At 32.0% G+C, this 22,304-nt stretch overlaps 1 protein-coding gene across 1 annotated transcript; it reads left to right on the top strand.

Moving 5' to 3' along the window:
• On the top strand, nucleotides 1-2,630 carry LOC123668835 (type II inositol 1,4,5-trisphosphate 5-phosphatase). The gene has a single exon (XM_045602528.1). The coding sequence runs from the start codon at nucleotides 1-3 to the stop codon at nucleotides 2,557-2,559; it is 2,559 nt and encodes an 852-aa protein (XP_045458484.1). The 3' UTR covers nucleotides 2,560-2,630.
• Nucleotides 2,631-22,304: the final 19,674 nt, after the last annotated feature.

Raw genomic sequence — 22,304 nt, 5'->3', positions numbered from 1 at the left:
ATGAATCACGAAGAGATAAAATCCGTGGTACAAGAAAAGTTTCTATCGAGTGAACGTGTAACAGCGTTTCTATGTGATGCGAAAGTGCTCCATCCGGAATGGGTGAAGAAGGACAGGCTCTTAGCTATCGTGGAATATGGAGATGAAAAAGCTGTTTTTTGTTTATTTACATCATGTTTCCCACCGAAGTCCTTCACGGATTTGTCTATAGAAATAGTACTGCCAATCGACAATAGTTTTAAGTGTGAAATAGACAACAAACCTTCAGACCCTGAAGCTATTTTGTACCTGAATTTACAGTCACGTAATAATAAATTTAAGTTCGAAATCCAAATGACTCCTCATGTAGATAATTTTGTAGACGACTTGTTCCGAGGTATAGAAGCTGTTAACAAAGTACACATACAGCCCGAGTTTCTTTGGCTGAAAAAATACAATGGTAGAAATGAAGACGACATTCTAGCACATAGCCTGGTGGTACCACGAGATGGTGTCACGCAGACTCAGGCTCCCGTCGCAATCAGGGAGAGCCTTATAAAGAGAAAGATGTGTGACAAAGAGTTTGATTACACATTTACTAAAAAATTTACAGTATTTTGTGGTACATGGAATGTAAATGATAAGTCACCTGTAATACCCCTTAATGACTGGTTGTGTGTTGATAAAGAACCTCCTGATATATACGCAGTAGGTTTTCAAGAGTTGGACCTCTCTAAGGAAACTTTTCTTTTTGATCAGACATTAAGGGAAGATGAATGGTACCATGCTGTTGTGACATATGTGAACAGAAGAGCTAAATATGTCAAAGTTGAGAAGGTTAGGCTTGTGGGTATGTTACTGATTGTACTCATCAAAGAGAAACATTATTCTCATGTACGTAACATAGTCTGTGATACGGTCGGAACAGGAATAATGGGGAAAATGGGAAATAAAGGTGGTGTATCAATCAGATTTGACCTACATAACACCTCCATCTGTTTCGTCAATTCTCATTTAGCAGCACATGTCGAAGAATATGAAAGGAGAAATCAGGATTTTAGAGATATTTGCAATAGGACAAGATTTGCACAGTTGAATCAGCAACCGAAAGCAATAAAAGATCATGATCACATCTACTGGCTTGGCGATCTGAATTACCGTATCACAGAATTAGATCCAATGAGAGTAAAAAAATTAGTCAGCGAAAATAATTTTGCACCAGTTTTAGAATGGGATCAATTGAAACAACAACACAAATATAATAATGTATTTGCAGGCTACATAGAAGGCGTTATAAACTTCAAACCGACATATAAATATGATCCAGGTACTGATAATTGGGATTCCAGTGAAAAAAACCGTGCACCAGCTTGGTGTGATCGGATTTTCTTTAAGGGTGAGAAAATCACACAGCTAGCTTACAGAAGTCATCCGTCGTTAAACATTAGTGATCATAAGCCAGTGTCCGCAATATTCACTTCCGAAATAAAAATTATTGATGAGGAAAAATACAGGAAGGTTTATGAGGAAGTTATAAAACAATTAGATAAACTTGAAAATGAACTCATACCGCAAGTAAAGGTCGATGTGACCGAAATAGACTTTGGTACAGTTAGGTACTTAGAACTGCAAGTTAGAACAATAACAATTAAGAATACAGGAAAACTGCCTGTCGAGTTTGAGTTTATAAAAAAATTAGATGAAGCAAATTTCTGCAAGGAATGGCTGATTGTGGAACCTTACAAAAAATGTATATGTGCGGATGAGTCGTGCGAAATACAACTTAAAGTACTTATAAATAAGACCTCAGCATGCAAAATGAATGCTGGAACTGACAAATTGTATGATATTTTAGTTCTTCATTTGTACGGAGGAAAAGACATTTTCATCACAGTGAATGGAACATACCAAAGAAGTTGTTTCGGGTGTTCTATTGAAGTTTTAGTCAACTTGAACATGCCGATACGAGAAGTGCCTGTAGGGAAATTGATAGAACTTGAAAATAAAAGAGACCAGTGTATCTCCAATCAGTCAACATATTCTATACCAAAGGAGATATGGTTCCTTGTTGATCACATTTACCTTCATGGTCTCAAGGAACCTAATTTATTTGAACAACCAGGTCTTCATTCTGAAGTATTACAGATCAGAGACTGGTTAGACAGTGGGTCTATAGATCCTATCCCCGGAAGCATACACTCTGTTGCTGAAGCTCTCCTCTTACTATTAGAGAGTACAGCAGACCCTATAATCCCTTACAACCTTCAGTCTGTATGTCTCCGAGCGTCTGCTAATTATTTACAATGCAAGCAAATAATAATGGAATTGCCCGAGTTTAGAAAGAATGTCTTCCTATATTTATGTGAATTTCTGCAAGAAGCCTTACAACACAGCGCCGAAAATGGTTTAGATTCTAAAACTCTATCGACCCTCTTTGGTGCAATATTTCTTAGAGACAATCCTAACTTGATCCAAGAACCCCAATCTAGAATAAACAAACAAGTTATAGACAAAAAGAAAGCTCAGTTTGTATACCATTTCCTTGTAAATGATCACAGTGACTTAATATTTTCGAGATAGTTATATTTATATTGTAAATATATATATGTTTTTTAAGTTATTGAAATACTCACAACATTCTGTATTTGTAATTTTAGTTTTATTTATTTCTAGTTATTAATGTCCTTATTTTTAAATGTCGACAAATTTATATTTAAATTTTTTAGTACAATATTATATTTTACGGTAGTTGGAGGGCGTTTAGAATTTTATAAATTTTTCTCATGTTTCATTGCTTTATTTGTAATTATTAATTTGCACTATCTTTTTAGTAATAGTATGTGATCAACGAATAATTTTACCAAGTGGCCAATTGAAAGTTTTAATAATAATAGCATTTTATATATAAACAAATGGACATAGCCTTGCTATGTATACCTATATTTTACTCCTTGTTTATATGTTTTTAGGATTAATTAAAAAAAAAAAATTCATAACAGTCGTATAAAATAGTGTCATACATAGATAAAAAATAACTCTAGAACTAGATATAAATACAATAAAGCATGTATAAGTAGAAAATATTCTAAAATGTGGAAATTATTCCAATGACAAACTATTTTATTGTAAAATAAACACCTTTATTTTATCACTTCTTTGCCAAATATTTATATTAACACAAATTTATATATTTGTTTGTACTTATATTATTTAAAAAAAAAAGAAATTTATCAGAATGTTTAAAAACAAATTTGCAAACATTCCATGATTTTTTAAGTAATTTAAAATATCTGTTAATGTGGTGATTGGTATATTTTTCATCATGATCAATATTTAAACTAATTTTCAAAAAACAACTACTATAAAGTTGCTTATACAAATATCACAAATTATGACGAAAATTGTATACTGTAGTAATGGTTTCTGTAGTTGGAATAATAAAGAAAAAAATAATACATAGTATGTATGGCCTAAGCATTGTAATTTGTAATCAATCAATTTTTAAAATTATTTTTGACTATTGCTTGCAAATGTTTTTACATTTTAAATATTTCTTAATATTTACCAAACCTGTGTAACAAAATATCAATGAAGTGATTAAGTAACAATATATACAAATATGATTGTTATTAATTTATTAAACAATGGAACACTAATTGTATTAATTTTTTAGCCAACTTCAAAAAAGTAGGAGCTTCGCAATTTGCCTGAATTTTTCATTATGTGTGTCACTTACTTCATAACTTTTTACTAAGAATACCGATTTTGATTATTATTTTTTTAATCAATAGCTGGCACTTGACCTGTTGTCACATTTAAATTTGACCGAGATTTTACGACGCGTTGGCGCAGCGATCACAGCACTGGCTGTTCCGCTGGCGGTCGCGGGTTCGATCTCCGCTCGTGACAGATATTTGTATTGACCCTATAGATGTTTTTCCTGGTCTGGTCGTTTGTGCTTGTGTATTGTGTATGTTTTGCGAACACAGGAGAAAATCCTACTGGGGGCCGTTGAGTGTGAAGCGTTTATTTATTTATTTAGATCTGACGAATACTGTTTGGATTGTCCCTAATAATACGTATTTAATTTATTACTTTTTCGACTAGCTACGCTATATTGCTTGTTGGTTCATATTGAAGTTGTTTTTTTTTTGCGAGCAGACAATATATTTTATTATAGTACTAGCTACTGCCTGCGACTTCGTCCGCGTGGAATAGGAACAATTCTGTCATACATGATTTTTGCAAAACTTTTACTGTTTACGCAGGGCACGTAGCGGAAGCTATCAAAAGGAAAAAAAACCGATATTGAAACATTTTTCATCGGTGCTCCACTTCTGTGGGTGTTAGCATTATGACATATAGCCTATAGCCTTCCTCGATAAATGGGCTATCTAACACTAAAATAATTTTTTAAATCGGACCAGTAGTTGCTGAGATTAGCGCGTTGAAACAAACAACCTGATTTTAACTGAGGTAGGGCACAGCAGGAATTTCCTGCTCAAAATATGGAGCAGCCCGACTGGGGTAGTACCTCAACGTTACAGAAGATCACAGCTAAATAATACGGTTTTCAAGCAGTATTGTGTTCCTGTTGGTGAGTAACGTGACCAGAGCTCCTGGGGGGATTGGGGATTGAGTCGGCAACGCGCTTGCGATGCTTCTGGTGTTGCAGGTGTCTATAAGCTACGGTAATCGCTTACCATCAGGTGAGCCGTACGCTTGTTTGCCGACCTAATTACATTAAAAAAAAAAACAACCTCTTCAGCTTTATAAGATTAGTATAGATATACATATCTTAAGAGAACAGTACAATTAGTGACGCTACTAGTCTTATTTAGATATTGCGAATACGAATCTTATTCAAACAATACCCATGGACGCAGAGATAAAAATATTAGAAATGACATTCATACAAAATTAACAATACAAGATTCTGTTGTTGGGTCATCTTTGTAAGTACCTACGTATGTTCGTGTATGCTTGTGCAATTGTGCGTGCGCCTGTATGTTTAAAATATGTGGGTGTTGTACTTTTTAAGTGTTGTTTGATTTTTAGCTCATTACTTCGAATTAAGCTTCAATCTTCTCATAAATTATTTTCATAAGTCATTTAATTACAAACTTGAAGTACGTAAGTATTTCAAACATATTTTAGACAATAAATATATATTTCAAACATATTATTACATAAATAATAAATATTTTGAATGAATTAGGACTGTGTGCTTGTAGCCCGCTATTATGTCTATTGATATTTTAAATATATTATAGAATGCGAGAAAGAAAAACCAACATTAATTTTATAATCATGATTTCAGAATAAATAAAATATACTATTTGATAAACAATTTAGGCATTTTATAAATTTTAAATTTTTATTCACGTAGTGTCTGAAAAGGGCAGTATCATAAAGTGTCCTTTGAAACATAAAATATTACAATTAATAATAAATTAACTTCTATTAAATTTAAGAAATAGGTATAAATTAAAGTACAGAAAATGATACTAGTTTTATATAAAATATATTTTTTCATATAATTTGAACGCAGCTTCCTAGATCATGGGTCGATTAAATTGGAATAAAAGAGCGGTAGATTTGATTTCGACCAATGGTGGACGTTCAAGATCCGTTATGTCAATCCGTGTCACTGGAGTTCAATCTTATTTACAAAAACAACGCTTGGAACAACCTTCAGTACTTCACATCCTGCTTTTCTTCAGTTTAAATTCAATTCGTAACTGTTTCAACGGTGTTTGAAGCATAGTTAAAAAGCAGGCGCGGGTCATAAAGTCTGTATATTTTGCAGAGCATTTGTGTTCAGCGGACGTATTTCGTTCCTAGTCTCCTAAATTTTATTTTCTTTGTTTGGAACAACTACCGCAAGGACCATGGAGGTTGAAACGAAATGTGAGTATTTATCTTGTTTTTCAACACTTCGAAATAATGAAATGAAATATTTATTTGGTCGTAAATAAAATGGGTTAATTCTAAGATATTTTTTAAAATTTGTTTTATATTTTAAATTATTAATTATTTATGAGATGTCTGTGCTGAAAAAATATATAAAATATAGCTACAGTTGTAGTTAATGAAAATAAAATAATTTCGTGTTTTTAAACGTATAGATTTGAAAAAAATCATAAATTACTGATAATATATATATATATATATCATCGAAGGTAGTTTATAGTAAAATGTTTAACTAAGAACGTAATTGCAACAACCCAAGGCGCAGAATCTATTAAGATTTTATTATTATTTTACTCAATATTTTTGTAATTAGAAGAAAAAACGATATTTCTATTTGAAAATAATTCTAATTTTAAATTCTTGTGTGTATGACTCCTGCGCACATATGGATTCATGTTTATTCCTTGCACCCCTGTGTTTGTTATGTTTGTTTTACAAACGCCGGTACACTGGCTCGAACGAGCCTTTCTATTTTCGGTCAAAAAACGATAATAAAACAGCGACGTGACTACTAGCGATTTTACGTGGTTTGCATTGTATTACTATTAAGTTATAACTTGTTTTATAATTTATTAAAAATAAATTTTAACCAGCTTAAGTCGATTGATATAGGAAATTTCCGAATTTTTATTGTTTTGGTTTTCATGCATGTATTTTAATTTACAAATTAAACTTCTTTTAAAACAATTGGATCATTACATTTTTATCATGTTGTCATAAAAATGTGGTAACCACCACCAACGTGGTATGTTATGTACCTATACTATTTTCGATAGATAAAAATCATTTTTGGAAAACGCCTTATAATTTAAATCCTCCAAAGTGCAAGTAAAAAAAATTATAAAGTAGACAGGGAGATTATTGAATTCATTTTTATTTAGTTAACTTTTAAAAACAGTGAAGGTGTTTTGTTAAAAAGATCTTAACGTGCGAAGTTAAAAAGAAGAAGCCTTTATTAGTTCGTTTTAAAATGCCGCGACCGTTAAACGAGTTCCTCCCGATAACTTTAGGTCATCACCTACAACTTTTTTTAGATATGTGTCATACCTTTTAATGGAAACGTTTCGAGCTACTAACTGCCTTTAGGTAATTTCACAAACGGCAAATAGTAATATTACGGGCAAATAAGAAAATTAATTACGTTGTATTTTTTCTTTTAAAGTTTTTTTTTAAACCTCTCAATTGTGATCGAAATTCTAGAAAATAATCTACCTATATAAACTACTTACAGAAACAGTATTTAATTTGAACGTTTATTTTGTTACTTCTGCTTATTTTATTAGATTAGGGTAATCGATTCAAAATAGAATAATAGAAAGGGGTACATACCATAATTTACGATTAAAATAGTTAATGCCTCCCGTTCTGCATTGTATCCGAATACCGATTCACCGCGTTGTTGGTTTTTAAACGGTTTTATTTAGCTCACCCCGTTTGTTTTATTTTTTATTTATTATTTATTCTTGGGTCAAATTTAGTAATTCAAATTTCACCCTCTTCCTGTCAACCGATTAATCTGAAATTTTATATACACTTTGGATTTTGGTGACAATACAATTATGTTTATTCATTATCATTATAAATTCAAGATGGCCGCCGCTACAAAATGGCGGATAATTTATGTTTTATTAATCCCATCAATATGGGTATCAAATGAAAGGGCTCAACAAGCAGAATACAATATACTATAAAAAATTGAAATCCAAGATGGCGGCCGCTACAAAATGGCGGATAACGTAGGTTTTATCAATCCCATCAATATGGGTATCAAATGAAAGGGCTCAACAAGCAGAATACAATATACTATAAAAAATTGAAATACAAGATGGCGGCCGCTACAAAATGGCGGATAACGTAGGTTTTATCGATCCCATCAATATGGGTATCAAATGAAAGTGCTCAACCAGTATAATCAATATACTATATAAAATTAAAATCCAAGATGGCGGCCTCTACAAAATGGGGGATAACTTAGGTTTTATCAATCCCATCAACATGGGTATCAAATGAAAGGTCTCAACAAGTAGAATACAATTTACTATGCAAAATTGAAATCTAAGCTGGCCGCCGCTACCAAATGTCTGATAACAATTTTTTATCAATCCCACCAATATGGGTATCAAATAAAAGGGCTTGACAAGAAGAATACAGTGCACTATACAACCTCAATATTTAAGATGGGCCTTGCAATAATGAAGCACTAAATGAATTAAACAGAATGCGAAATAAAAACTAAAAACTAGAAAATAAAAATAGGTAAAAAAACTTTTTAAGTTAAACGGTTTTATGTTAAACATACATTGCAATGTTTAAGATAAATGTACTAAAAACCAAAAAATAATAAAATAGATACAGTCGTGGGAATTATAAACATATGCATAGACTAGACTAAAATAAAACCGTGGGGCACGTCAATTGTCTACAAATTATCGACTTAATGTGCGATAGAAGAATCGTTTAATTCGTCGTTAAAATAGGCAGTTGGCCCGCAGACGGTGAGGAAATTACTTACTATTTTCTTGCTCATGGAAATTCCAATAGTTATACACTCCATGTAAATAAAAGAGATGTTTCAACTAGTTTATCGTTGGACATTCACACTGCTGGCTGGCGAGGAATCGTTTCACTGCTCGTAGTTTGTCTTTAATCGACAAAACATATGATAAAAGTACTACTCGCTCACCACTATGAAACCCTAAAACTCGCTTATAATCGAGCTTGCTAGCTTGTTTCCACATTCTAGCCCTACTTATCACACGTCCATCTTTGTCGGTTGAACAACTGCCTAATTATAGTGTAACATTACAAAACAAACATTTTAATCAACGATTGTAGACAATTGACGTGCCCCACGGTTTTATTTTAGTCTAGTCTATGCATATGTTTATAATTCCCACGACTGTATCTATTTTATTATTTTTTGGTTTTTAGTACATTTATCTTAAACATTGCAATGTATGTTTAACATAAAACCGTTTAACTTAAAAAGTTTTTTTATTAAAGAATGCTCTCGCGCTCTTTTAGTGACGGTGTCTACGTCTTTTTTTTATCCTAACTCAGACGGACTTCAGACTTTCTTTCATAAAGATGTGGTAGTATGAACAGTACGTCATCAAAGACTCTCCTGCTCCTGGGGGGAATAGGGGATAGGGTCGGCAACGGGCTTGCGATAAGCTACGGTAATGAAATGAAATGAAAACATTTATTACGTCATAAGGTGATACACGCTTAACGAAAGTCAAAATAATGTCATTTACAAAATTAATAATGCAAATAAATTAAAAAAAAAAAACGACAATAATAAAAGAAAGTAAAGGTAGCAAAAAAAAAAATCAAACAATAAAATTAAATTTTTTGTATATTAACATTGGGTACATTACAAACTTAGATAATATACCCAGTGTTATGCGCAACCTTAACTTAGTCAAAATAATCAAAATATTAAGTTACTTTAAAATTATTTGTGTCTATATAATTAAAAAAAAAGGTAATCGTTTACCATCACATGAGACGCTTTTTTTATCGACCTAGTTATATTAAAAAAAAAAAAAAATAATAATCAAAAGGTATTTAGAAATAGTCAAATTAAATGTATTTGTTATACTAATTGGTGATTATGATTTGATATTGTATAAAGAAGCTTAGTAGAAATATAATGAAATAATCTTAAAATTTCTACTATCTTTAATTTAGAATAATTTAACCTAAAGTAATATACCATACCAAAATATAAATTGTAATAAATAATACTAGGTGACCTACATAAGAGAGAATGTAAAAAAAAAACTACAAAATATGGTGGCTATATTTGATGTTCATTAGTTGACTATTGTAAACCGAAAATGCGTCGCGAACGGAACACACGGATAATATCATTGAGAAAATTATATTATAAGTATTATTTGACGTGGATTATTTTGACTCTTTATAATTATTTCTCTTATTGATCTTATCTATAACTGTAAGCACTTGAAAAAAAATATTTAAATACGTAATGAAACTGTGATATATGTACCTACATATATTATTTTTTGCCAACTTTATAAAATAAAAACTTAAACTTAATTAAATATATATTTACATAGGTATAAATTAAATGATTGTAGCTAACTCAGAGCGTCCGTCCTTTGAAATTATTCAAATAAGGATTTATTCCGCTTCCTTGTCTGTTGTCTTGTAAGTTTGTTTAAGGCTTTATATGAGCAGGTATTGTGTTACTTACGTATATTTTTTTCTTAAAAATATTCGTTTTAACGGCTTTATATAATGACGCAGTTACTAATATTATTTATTAATTATAATTGGTACGTCCGATTTTCTGATCTTTGATGACACGTATTTACTTGTCTATTTTTTCGTCTACCTACGTTACGTTTTATTACTTGTTACTTGAAGTCGTTTTTCGTTCCTGAACAAACAATTATTCTCTTCGTGTAGTGTACTAAATGTTATTTGAGAGATTTTTTTATTTTTATTGTTATTGTTCTATTATCTTTATATGTTTTTGGGGTATATTAATTCTGTTAATCTCAGAAGATGTATTGGAATTCTTATTTTACATTATCTCGTAGGTAAGTTTACCTTTACTTTCACTACAAATTGTAAAAAAATTGTTAAATTTCTTGTTTATTATTTTTGTGCCTGTAAGCAATTTATAGACTTGTAGTTGTGTCTCTTGTACAGAGTTCTTTTAGGTTAAACTACATGGACAAAACGACCGTTGGTCGAGATAGTGGTCCGTTAGTGACTCATGCGCACTTCTTTCGCGCCCACGTTAATATATATTTGAAATTAAAAAAAAATGTTTCCTTATGGGTAACTGTCTACTTCTTTATCAAAAATAACATTACTTCGTCACAATTTTAGCGCTCGTTAGTGAATTTAAAATTGGATTGTACGCTCCCATTATTCTATTCTTTCATGTACAGTTTAAATTATTCGGAAATTGAATGGGTCATTTACTCGATTAATACTTTTCAACCGACTTTAAAAAAGGAGGAGATTCTCTTTTATATTTATTTATTTATTTGTGTTTGAGATCTGACAAGTGCTTTTTAAGTTATCCCTAATAATACGTATTTGTTTAATTGATTATCAAATGAATATTCTTCGACTACCTACGTTATATTATATATCGATGTAAATTAGTCATCTTTTTTTTCGTTTGCAAGCAAACAAAATTATTTGTATTATTTAACAGAATCATAATCGTTAATCTTGATTTAAAATTATTTAATATTGTATGTGATAGTTTACTCTCGTATAATTTTTTTATATAAATAGTTGAAAGTGGAACATTTTACTATACGATAAAGCGTAGGGAATTCGATATACATATTTTCCGGTTTAAGCTTTAGACGAGACTGCATTAATGCGATTTAATCGACACGGCTGTTTGCAGTCGCGCTCGGTTTCAAATAGGGCGCGGTGAAGTGACTAAAGGTAAACAACTTCTGTTTAAAAAATCAATTGATAACGGTCTTATGTTTAAATTAATGTTTGCGAAGTTAATTACGTAATTTATTATGAAATGTAATGAAGAGTTTATGATAGATACATTTTTTTTTATTAAATAACTAATAATATTAATATTCTTTATTGCACACCATTAAAATATACAAACAAAAGTAATACAATTAGAGGAAGATGTACAAAGGCGGTGTTCTGATAAAAAAAAAATGGTTTAGAAGCGGGTAGATTTAAAAAAAAAGCGTCTCGATTCAACAGCCTCCAGTATGAGATTCAGAACTACTGTATATACACATATGTATGATAAATATATATACATCTACATGACAAACATCTGTATGGTCAATATAGATATTTAGCATGACCGGAGAGCGGATTTCGCACCATTCATCATCAATAATTAATTATGTTTGTTCACAAATGAAAAAAGTGTCTTTAACTTACATCGACAAGTAACAAAATCAGAAACTACCAACACAAGTACCAGTTTTCGAATTAAAAAAAAATCATCAAAATCTATACCCCCAGTAAAAAGTTAGGGGGTTACAAACATAATAAGTACATACCAATTGAAAATTTCCTTCTTTTTTGAAGCCGGTTAATAATAAGTACAACGAATCTAGTTATAATGAATCTTATATTTAATATTCTATAAATAATATATGAAGACAACTGAAGTAACGAACGAGTTCCATTATCTTACTCATCACACGCACCTAAAATTTTTACGTTGGTATGTTTTACTTTCATTTAATTTTATTATCTTCGTGAATCAACGATGTAGGTTATGACTCACATGTTTTCATTACAATAAAGACCAGACTCGAATCTACGATTGTTTCGGACAGGGGTAACTTGTTAGAAGCATACCCTCTCAATTAGATATAAATTGTTAAAAAATTGATGTTTTTTAATTTTGTTATTAATATTAATTTTGGTACTACCTTAATTTGCCGCTTGGAACAGATGCCTCAGTTCATTTCAGCCCTCCTTTTAGGTTCAAGGCTCACGAAGACCACATAATACCTAAAGTAAAACTATAAATTATTACATAATTAGAAACCTGAAGAGTTTCGTTCAACTTGCTGTTCTTAGGAAATCCTTACCACTTCGAATGGGTAAGCTCTTTTAGTGTTGGGCAGCACATTTGTCGAGGAATGCAAACCTGAGAATTTAAAATTATTTCCTTTGATGGCATAATGTATAAGATAAAAAAGTAATACAATTTTTATGTGAACGAAGTCGCGGGCAATAGTTATTATATATCGTTATTTAACCGAAGTGCCCTTAGGTTATTGAGGTAAATAGAAATGGGATCGAACGGTGAAAATCCAATTCTCTCAGTCTTTAATGGGATCGTTTGGGGCGTAACTTCGTTCATTTGCGAAATCGTACAATTTTATGAAGTGAAAAATGCCGCGATGACAATTTATAGCTTTATTTTAATTATTTTGTCGTAACAACCATTGTTTTACTGCTACATTTCTATTATTTTATCTGCTATTTTTAATATTGTTATAAATTGAAAAGTTTGGGTTATGGGTTTTTGTTACATAATCATACCACATCGGCTGAATCTGGGTGAAATAAGATACGCGATAGCTATATATATAGACAAGTTTGGCATAGCACAAGGCTACATATCCTGGATAATTTTACGGTTTTTTGGAATCAATACTGTTTTGATTTTTACAGAGCAAGGGATCTATATCATTTTTTGGATAATGGTACTTTAGGGTTTGGAAAATAACATAGAATAGGTAACTTTTATTCCGGAAAAAAATGTACGGTTTTTCGTGGAATAGCTCAACATAATAGCGGATAAAATAAAAATGTGTGCTTAAACTAAAATGTTTAAATTCCTAATAGCAATATTGCTTATAACTAGATCATTAACACTTAAACGTTTAGTCAGGATAATGTTTCAACAGCTATTCAAAGTTAAGTCGAGAACGTAATAGGAAAGTATTAAGCTTATCAACAAAGTTAGTAAGGGCTTGAATGGTAATTGAGTTGTCACAATTACGTAATATCAACGTTGGGTCGCATACGAATGGGAGGCTATTGCTGGCCTTGGTACACCTACGGGACACTGCGACCCTCGTTTGAAAATCGTCACTATTACAATGGAGGGTGTCCAGAATCCATCGACTCGGAACAAACATTGACACAGTTTTTTTCAAAAGAGTAACTGTGCAGTTTCTTGCCGATTCTTCTCTGCAGGATCTACATAGCATCTCGCCCCGGCTTCGCACGGGTATTTAACAAAAATTTCAAAAAAAAAATCCTATTTTTTTTTTTTTTGGAAATATAATATAGCCTATGTCACCCGAGGCAGCGGATAGTGTAGCTTCCTAACGGTGAAATAATTTTTTAATCAGTTCAGTAGTTTCGGAGCCTATTCAATGCATACAAACAAACAATCAAATCTTTCCTGTTTATAATATTAGTATAAATATGAGAGAAGTTTAATTTTAATTTGTAAAATGACGATTCGAAGATGAATTTGCAGCCTAATTGAATAGTCTTTAAAAAATTAATAAAGTCTTTTTTGATTTAATTTGATTGATTTGATCATTGTACATTTGGAACCTAAACAAAAATATTATTTTTCCAAGTTGTGTGGAGTGTTGTGTGTGTAGTGTGGAATTATGGCGGGTCTTCATTATGTCCTTTAAATCCTTAATTAATTATAACAAAGACCTGGAAATGATCCAGAATTATCTAAGTCATAAGATACGGCTTAAAATTTATTGCCTTTGAAAGTAATAAATAAAATGCTATAATATTTAGTTTACAGGAAAGGTGAAGGAAGATTTTTAATTCGACTATAAATGTTGTTGGAAATGTTTTGAATAATTAGAGATAAATTAGCCAATGTAATTTTTTTTTTTTTTTTTTTGTATTAATATGTTATGTAAAATTGGTAGCGATACAGAATTGAAGTCAGTTTTTAGAATGAAAGTATTATTTTTATTATAGTTCTCATTAGAAAGTTTTTAATACCCATAGTATTAATATAACAATGAATGCCGTAACACTTTGTCTTATAAAATATTTTATACTTTAGAAATATTAAAATGTATTGGCTCGTTTTAATATCTGAGAATTGTAGCCACTATTATAGTAATGAGTAAAGTTTTTGTTAAGCTTTCCGAGCTTAAATCGATGAAGGAACGCTATCGCTGCAAACTTGATTTATCATCTACTGCAGTGTTTTTCGGTTTGTTTAATAAAAATGTGTGCAAATATTGTATTCCCAAAAAGAGAATAATAATGAAACATGCTTTAGCTATATTTTTTTTTTACAAAAATAGCGCGGACGGAGGTGTTTTTTTTTATGTCACTAGGTCGGCAAACAAGCGTACGATGGTAAGCGATTACCGTAGCTTATAGACGCCTGCAACACCAGAAGCATCGCAAGCGCGTTGCCGACCCAATCCTCAATCCCCCCAGGAGCTCTGGTCACCTTACTCACCAACAGGAACACAATACTGCTTGAAAACACTATTATTTTGCTGTGATCGGTAAGGTCGAGGTACTACCCCAGTCGGGCTGCTCCATATTTTGAGCAGGAAATTCCTGCTGTGCCCTACCTCAGTTAAATGATGGTGATGATGTGATCAGTGGAATGATGGTGTATGAAATTTCGCACACTTATAGTTTATATATAGAAGAAGTGCAGAATGTTAATTTATTTTTAAAATTATGCATTAAAAATACATTAAATCAATTAAAAAAAAACGTTACACACACTACCATTTCTTGTCATACACACGCATATATATACTCTTTTGTTTAATGTTCAAAGTTATGAATTTCGACTACTGGGCGACCACTATTATTAGAAATCTTTCAAGAAGTATATTCAATGCAAAATGTGTTTACATTTTTAGATTCATCACACAGCCAAATTGAAATTATTTTTAGTAGGCTTTGTCATATTAAAAGGATAAGTAAAAGTCGATCTGAAGATACCGTTATTAAAATATGGACCAAGTCACGACGCTTTTTAGAAAAACATCAATCAATTTTATAATTAGATGCATATGTCTCGTTCACGAGAAATAATACAATTGAAATAATGGTTACATCTTCCTACACGACTTTCTATATCTTTTTATCAATATCACAAGCATTCGTTTGCAATTATAATCCTAATTGCTTCGCCTTAAGGCGATAGTTGTTCTGCAATTTGCGACAACTTTTTGTCCAGCGTCGATTACAGTTGTAAGAAAAGCTTGTCTGGCGAGTACCAGAAAGGCAAGACGTGGGCAACCATGCGGCGCCCACACTTGCATATTTACCCAATGCTCCGGTGTACTCAATCCGCAAATGAGTTGGAAATGCATTCCTTACCAAATCAAGACAATACTAGAATTACGTTTTTTTACGTTTATGAATACTATTTTTCTTTTGTTTTTAGTTTTCTTTGTAGTCTGTTGGGTTCGAAAGCTTTTGTTAATGAAATCATAAGAATTTCAAGATTAAAATCGTTTTTACGAGTAGATGAATTGCTTTTCATTGCTTTATTAATAATACAAGTAGGTACAAAAAGAATTAATAAATTTCTTTATAATTAAATACTATTCGGTTCTAATTATGAGTGATTATATCTTTTCAACGATTTTCGTTACGATTGTTTATATTTATATATTTCAATGTGGAATTAATTTAAGGCAATTCTAATGTTAAGTCTATTTCAGTTATTTCATTGTTTCTTATATATTGTTTTATATATATATATATATAATATCATAGTTTTAATATCATTTTACCTTTTTTTTAGTTTTAGTTAGGTCAGATTTTACTTTTTTAAATAGTTTTTTTTTTACTATTCCTTCACTACCTTATACCTTATCTTATTAATAACAAATATTTGATTATTAAAAAGAAGTGCGTTCGTGCAAAGTACACATGTCAGAAGTGAAACTTTTACAAACTAATTTTTAAGTCTGACTAAAACGTTGCCGTTTCATCAAAACATTACTGTTTCATCCGTAAAAAAATTATCCCCATGCGCCTAAAGGAATTTCACTTCCAAAAATTTCAGAAAAATAATCGATAACTGAATATCGCAGCATATATATCTCGGGTCATCAAACTTTAGCCAGTTCCGTTGAACGGTTACCGAGATGCGGTTAAGTTGAACATATGTTCGTCTATAATTGCACCACGGACGACGGCCTTCACTTCGATGTGGATCTCTGACTCATCTTGCAACTCGCTTTGTCTACTCGTTCTAGATAGTATTGTTGTTTTATGCATACGGAAATATTTTTGCTCATGATAACCGAATTAATTAAATAATAATAAATGAAACAAATTACGTTTTGTTTATTTTTACGAGAATATCATATCTTGAATGCACTACTTGTGACTAAATTTATACTTGACTGTAGATAAAAGTAAAGTAGTTTTTATTTGTAAGTTTGCTCTTCTGCCCATTGTACTCGTACTTCACAGTCTGAACTCTCTTAAAATATTTTTCACGTGTAAAATGTAGTTGTGGTGTACAATATAGTATAGATAAATAAATACAATAAGATTATTTGTTGTACACAGCTCTCTTTGATTTTGGTTGAATTTACGGATCCTGCTGTGTGGCTACGGCACCGAAGAATATAGCCACCCCCTCTCTTCCCGTGTGTTGTAAGAGGCGACTAAGGGATAACACAGTTCCACTACCACCTTCGAACTTAAGAAGCCGACCGATGGCGGGATAACCACCCAACTGCTGCCTTTGAAATACGCAAACGTATTCGGTGCGACAAAGCCAGCCCTGCGGTCACCAACCCGCCTGCCCAGCGTGGTGACTATGGACAAAACACATGAGTTCACGCTATTTTAGGCGCGAACTTGTCAAGGCTTATGTCCAGCAGTGGATTGCGATAAGCTGAAGTGATGAAGTGTAGGGATTTTTAGCGTATGCTCCTTAACAATAAGTGAGTAAATACAAAAAAAATGTAATTAAAAGTAGATTGGCTGTGTGTATCCATCCAAAGAATCAACTTTCTCATAATAGACCTTGAGACCTGCGCTTTCGTTTTTTCAAAATAACTTTGCCAATGGTCTTGAGATTATACCCACCTCTTACTAAACTTGTAATGATTAATTGTTTTATCTTGCTCTAAAACGATCGCCATATAACAATAATGAATAAACCTTCATTACCTCTCTGACGTGAATTATGTTATCGCAGTGCACCGCAGAACTGTAATTTGTCTAAACAAACGAGAACATTACGTCTGAAGCTAATAATCAACTGGGGAGGGATGTTTCGTATCCCATGTGTGTCCCCTAGTATCATAGTAATTTGATTACGACTGACATTCTCGGAGGCAAACATAATGAAATAGAACGGTCTCCCTTCGAATTGATGAAATTATGCACGATACTAGCTAGCTAAGACGTGCGGTTTTATCCGTGTAACTTCCGGCTGCGTCTAAATGTAGTGATAGAAATAAGCCCATGTGCTTTACATAATTTTTAGTTATTTACTTTCGAAGTTCTACCTAGTATTGGCTTTAGTAGTTTTTGAGTGAGAGTAATAAATACCCATTCTAACTTTTGACGATCTACGTAAGATTGCCGGTGTAGGCTGGATGAGGATTGCGGAAAACTGGGATATCTTGCGCGAACATGGGGAGGTTTATGTCCAGCAGTGGACTGCAGTAGGCTAAACTAACGAACTTCTGCATTTGGGTATACCTAGTATCAGAAAAATTGATTGGAGCGATTTTGAAATAAAAAGAATATAGAATATTGAGAATTATTAAGGTACTCTTAAAAGTATTCAATCTTCATTATCTATATCTTTAAAAATAAATAAAATTGAAGTGTCTGTTTGTAATATTAAAATAACTGCGTTTTACTAAATTCATATATATGCATATACGGTACATATACCAAAATAACATTTTTTACAATTTTTGTCTGTCTGCGTGTATGTCTGTTTGATCCGGCTAATCTCAAAAATGGCTGATATAGTAAGGAGTAACTTAGGCTACTTTTATTGTAGAAATCTATTTATTTTATAACACTGCAAACTGAACAATAACGTTTTTCTTAAATTTTACGCGGACGAAGTCGCGGGCACGGCTAGTTTCTTATAAGTTACATGACAACGAACTCAGAAACTTAGCTATAAAAAGCTACAACTCAAGAATTGCGTTAAAATATTAATGTTTTCTAGCAATATTAGATGACCAAGTTATCTATCTGGACATGTTATGTCAAATGTTATCTTTTAATTGTTCTCGTTATATTTATTGTATTGTTGTTGTAAGTTATTATTGTTGGATATTGTTTATAGTGTAGGTACTAATAAAATGTAACTTATTTATTTTATCTTATTAAGTATTTACGACAAACGTAAACACTAAAAGTTTCTAACTTATATTTCATTTACATAAGGATTACAAGAACATCGAGTTATCAAACAATCTTGTTCAGTCACCAGTCACTCCGAGCCCTCATAAAAGGGCTCAAAATCTGTCCAAGACACTATATTTCCGCAATAAAAACAATGGGCCGTAGACTAGGGCATAGACAAAGGGCTGTCTGGGATATACTTTTTGCGACAATCATCATTGTCTCCCACCCTCATTAGTCACGTTCAAAGAGCTACACTTCATTTCACCACGTTTTTCTCATTCAATAGTGCTTGCATTCATTATAAATATGAATTTTTTAAATAAATGACTCGCTCATAATCCTTAACTGTAGCCGAGTTATGAATGACCTTAATTTCTCTAGCTAATAAAATGTAATGTACCATCTCTTATATCATAGCACTCTGATATAAAAATATTAATTTTAAAAATCATTAAAATCGTCATAAATTTTGCTGATTAAAAATCTGCTCTAGTTCAAACGTATAACATCGAGTTTGCAAAAATAGCTCTAAAGAATTTCGACAAAAAATTTACTAAAATTTAACCATAATCTTTTTGGTTATAAAAATGGAAAGAATCGTAAAGTAAAAATTGGGTTGAATTCTATATTCATCCTTAGACGAAATATTAATTCGACTTGGAAATGTAAAGAATTTAATCAGACCGAGAAAATTTGGCGGAGTAACAAAACGTTCAACTATAATGTACAAAAAAGGACGAAATAGGCTGAAACTTGTCTTTTCCATTTCAATACAACTGTATATAACTTTAAATGAAGCGTGATTGCCAATATAATACCATTATTTATTATTTAGAACTAGATCATATCTGCAACTTGATCTGCTTTGATTATTATAATATGAATACATCTATAAAAATATGATGAATAAAAATGTGCAGAGAAAAAAAAATAAGTAAATGGGTTGAAAGCAAAAATAATTATACTGGTTTTATAAGAAACACGCATCAGTGAACGTTAAAGTAAAAACGTTTATAAAAACGTCGCATTTAGCCTGACTTTATATTAAATGAAGATATGCAATATTTTTAGAATTGTAGTATATCCAGTAGTTTAAATTTATTTATAGAATTAAATTTATAAACTATAAAAAAAAGATTTCAATTTTAGTATCAAGTTCAACAAAGGGTTGATATTTTTATACAACTAAGTTTGCAAACGAGCGTACGGCTCACCTGATGGTAAGCGATTAATGTAGCTTATAGACGCCTGAAAAACCAGAAGCATCTGAGGAACTCTGGTCACCTTACTGACCACAGAAACAACACTGCTTGAAAGCAGTATTATTTAGCCGTGATCTTCTGTAAGACCGAGGTATTTCTCCAGTCAGGCTACTCCAGATTTTTAGCAGGTTATTTCCAGCTGTGCCCTTCCCTACCTCAGTTACCAAGTAACTTTAATTTGAATTGTTAGAACATTTAATGAACCAACAAAGCCAATGTTATTCGCAATGTTCAATTTAGAATCTTCATCATTACAGCCTATACAGTCCACTGCTGGACATAGGCCTCCACAAGTTTACGCCAAAAATAACGTGAACTCATGTGCTTTGCCCATAGTCACCACGCTGGGCAGGCGGGTTGGTGACCGCAGTACTGACTTTGTCGCACCGAAGACGCTGCTGCCCGTCTTCGGCCTGTCTATTTCAAAGCCAGCAGTTGGATGGTTATCCCGCCATCGGTCGGCTTTATAGGTTCCAAGGTGGTAGTGGAACTGTGTTATCCCTTAGTCGCCTTTTACGACACCCACAGGAAGAGAGGGGGTGGCTATATTCTTAATACCGTAACCACACAGTAATACCGTAACCACACAATTTAGAATCTTATAACTCTTTTATTTCAACTCTAATCTCTAGTTGTACTAAATAATTTTTACGTTTATTAAAGCAAACAAATTAAGGCATTTTACACTAGGCGGGCTTAATGCTAATGGACTTCTCTCCCGTTCACCCTAAGTATGTGCAAGTACATTTGTATTACATGTACATGTGTTTATGCCGAAGGGTGAGACAAAGAAAATCGGCAAGAAATTAAAATAGGTATAGAATTTAATCATTTAGTACTTGATTCTGAGTACCCATGGTCGTGAGGGAGTTTTAAAAAAACACTTGCGTCTAAAAGTCCCGTTCACATTGACAATGAAAGTTTAAAAAAATTAAATTTCTAATCTTTTATCAATGTCTCAAAACCCCGAAAAGATTATCTAAGATGTAACTTGTATAGCGATTCTGTGTGGTAGCTGGCAGTGTCGACTAACGGTAATTGCAAACTCGAAGACGCGAACAATTTGTTTCCGAGATAAATAGCACGACAATTTGTCAAGACACGCCACTTTTATAATGTTTTCGTTTTCGACTTTGACGCAAATTTTAGAATGACGTATTTAAATGAAACAATTATTTACGATCAGTTGCAGATAAATGTAATATATATATTATTATTATTAATAATATATATATAATAATTATAATATAATAATTATATATATTATTATTATTATTATTATTATAAAAAACTGGAACTTAAAGCCGAAATTTAAAACTTGCGTTTTAAAAGTTCTTCTAAAGGTTATATTTGATAAATTTTTAAGTATGTTAGAATATTTTATACATGAAGCCTGAATAGTCGTGATACTTCACACCTATTATACTCGACAGTTTGTTTCCTGTGCACTCTAAACCTCTTTCATCTTGATTTGCAATTCTCAAACAGGATATTGCATATTTCAACTACGCGCTCTTATGGAACACCTCACAGGATGCTTATAATGCACTGAAACACGTGGTTAAGGGCAACTTGCAAGGGTATTGGTTTCAAAATATGAGAATAATCTGCCCGCAGCAACAACCGCTTGTGTTTTCGTCTGTGATTCGTTTTTGAATTCAATATAATATGTTCTCCATCTCTCGCTTCGTGTTTTATTACATTAAATAACCTTTCTCTTTTTGGGATCCCAAGTCGATATTAAATAAAATCAAAATTTTAGTTTAATCGTATAAAGTGTAAGTTTTATTCTTCTTGTAAAAAATATAATTTATTCACGACATACTGAAAATAAAGTCTAAAGTGAAAAGTTTTGATATCATCAAAGCGATCTATCATTTGCGAATGTCGCTTCAGCTGTAGACCATAGGGCTTCGGGTATTAGGTTACATTCGCCGACCCGACGTTGCGGTTTTTGGCTTCTCATTGACTGTTGTGATCCAATTTATAGGGCAATATCTATTTAAGGCTAGTACGCAAACCGACACTTCCACTAATACTGTAACCTGAAGCGGAGAGTTGCCAAGATGCCGTGTCCAGGTGGTGAAAGTCTTCCAATTATCAAAGTAACCAATGATTCGTCAACTTTCATACTATTGTCGGAAAACGATAATGTTAATTCTGTATTGGGTAAGTGCAATAAAGACTGTTTGTGACTGTGCCTTTAGATAAAAGGAAATTAGTGATGTGATTTTGACTTTTTGA

The sequence above is a fragment of the Melitaea cinxia genome, chromosome 3, assembly GCF_905220565.1.
Source record: "Melitaea cinxia chromosome 3, ilMelCinx1.1, whole genome shotgun sequence".
Lineage (NCBI taxonomy): Eukaryota > Metazoa > Arthropoda > Insecta > Lepidoptera > Nymphalidae > Melitaea > Melitaea cinxia.
Note: the sequence above shows the minus strand (reverse complement) of the source record. Positions and strands in the feature narration are given on the sequence as shown.

Coding starts and splice junctions, on each gene's coding strand:
- LOC123668835 (XM_045602528.1), top strand. CDS start 1: ATGAATCACGAAGAGATAAAATCCGTGGTACAAGAAAAGTTTCTATCG.